The 1833-nt window shown below is 70.6% G+C and overlaps 1 protein-coding gene across 1 annotated transcript; it reads right to left on the minus strand.

Moving 5' to 3' along the window:
• Window positions 1-870: 870 nt before the first annotated feature.
• MNEG_6344 (hypothetical protein) lies at window positions 871-1737 on the minus strand (the record flags this gene model as incomplete). Its single annotated transcript, XM_014045182.1, has 1 exon — window positions 871-1737. The coding sequence occupies one exon, from the start codon at window positions 1735-1737 to the stop codon at window positions 871-873; it is 867 nt and encodes a 288-aa protein (XP_013900636.1).
• Window positions 1738-1833: the final 96 nt, after the last annotated feature.

The following is a 1833-nucleotide window of genomic DNA, read 5'->3' on the forward strand; positions in this document are numbered from 1 at the left end:
GGCCTGGAGGGGCCGAGGTGTGGCAAGGCGAGGAAAGGGGCGGGCGCGCGGTGCGAGGCCGGGAATATGGGGAGAAACAGGGACGAGCCCAGGGCTGGAGCTCACCGATGCAGCTGCGGGCCGCGCCGTCGCCAGACGAGCCCTCGCATACACTTTCTCACAAACACACCCCGAGTGCATTTCTTATCGCTCTCCCAATTCATTCAACTCTATAAACCGAAATGAAACCCCCCCAAAAACGCCCCCAAAGGACGAGGAGGTGCGCCAGGGCCTCAAGGAGTACGGCCACTGGCCGACATTCCCCCAGGTGGGCATCCTGGTCGTGGATCTGGGGGTTTAGGGTTCAAAATCCAAACCTTCAGACCCTGAACCCTGACCGGTATGCACGCCGGTAGCTTCGGCCCTCACCCTGCGACCCACCCCCATCGCATCGCATCGCATCTGATCGCATCGCGACCGCAGCTGTACGTAAACGGGGAGCTCCTGGGCGGCTGCGACATCGTTCTCGAGATGAAGGCCGGCGGGGAGCTCAAGAGCGCAGTGGAGGAGATGCTGCACCGCACCACGTGACGTCATCATGACGTCAGCACCTCCCCCCTCCCCCCCCCCCTGTCACTGCATCGTCTGCAGCGCGATGCGCTGGGTCGGCTATGTGCGTTCATCCTTTGAGCTTTATGAGTCATGTTAGTGATCTCAGGCCCCCGGGGCGTGTAACTTGCCTCCAAAGGATTGCTGAGCAACGAACACGCACCCATCTTACATGGCGAGTTGGGCTCCGCTCGGACCAGCTATCATGCCAGAGCAGCGGACACGCGTCAGTGTGCACTACGACGCAGCACAGCGAACGGCCGCCCCGCCACTGCCAATGCCTCAGGGGCCCAGCCGCACGCTCAGGGACTGCCTGAGCGACGGCCAACGTGACCCCTCGCCGCCGGCCCTGCCAGGCCCCTGCGCCGCGCTGCCGCAGTCGTCAGCACTGCCGCCGTCGCCGCGCCCGCGGAAGCTGCCCCTGCGGAAGCTGCCCCTGCGGAAGCTGCTGAGAAGGAGGTCCCACGTGCGGCGCCGCGGGGGCGTCGAACAGCCCGGCTCCGCCTCCTCTTGTTGGTCCCCATCGCCGCTGCCACAACCAATGACGACCTCAGATTCCGCCACCTCAGATCCTCTCCCGGCGCCTCCGCAGCCATGCCCCAGCAGCGCCGACACCGACGCCCCGCCCGCGCTGCCGCGCTGCAGGTGCGGCGTGCGCCGCCCCTCCCCCTCCCGCGAGCCCCACGCCGCCGCTGCCGCCGCCGCCTGCGCCTCGGCGAGCGCCGCCCTCAGCGCGGCCCCCTCCACCAGCGCCGCGGCCAGGCGTCCTTCCAGCTCCCGCCGCGCCGCGTCGGCCGCCGCGCGCGCCGCCTGCGCCTGCCGGAGGTGCACGCGGCGCGAGTCCTCCAGCTGTCGCCGCTTGAATTCGTCCGCAGACGCGCCCTCCTTGACCAGCCTCGCCTGCATGGCTTTCAGATCCTCGTGCAGCCCCTGGAGCCTCTCTTTTTCCTGGATGGCCCGCGCCGCCGCCGCCTCCCCTCGCTGCTGCTCCCCCCACGCGGCCTCCAACAGCCGGCCCGCCTCCTCGGCCGCCGCGGCGGCCTCCTCCGCGTGCCGCCGCTCCGCCTGCCGCAGCCGCGCGGCCGCCGCGTCGCGCCCCTCCCGCATGCGCCGCGCCTCGCGCCGCGCGTCGGAAAGCTGCGCGCGCATCGCCGCCGCGCGCGCCTCGGCGGCGTCGGCGCGCTGCTGCTGGGCGGCCGCCAGCTTAGCGCCCTCGGAGCGCGCCGCGGCGACGCGCCTCAGAGC

The sequence above is a fragment of the Monoraphidium neglectum genome, assembly GCF_000611645.1.
Source record: "Monoraphidium neglectum strain SAG 48.87 unplaced genomic scaffold scaffold01021, whole genome shotgun sequence".
Classification (NCBI taxonomy): Eukaryota; Viridiplantae; Chlorophyta; class Chlorophyceae; order Sphaeropleales; family Selenastraceae; genus Monoraphidium; species Monoraphidium neglectum.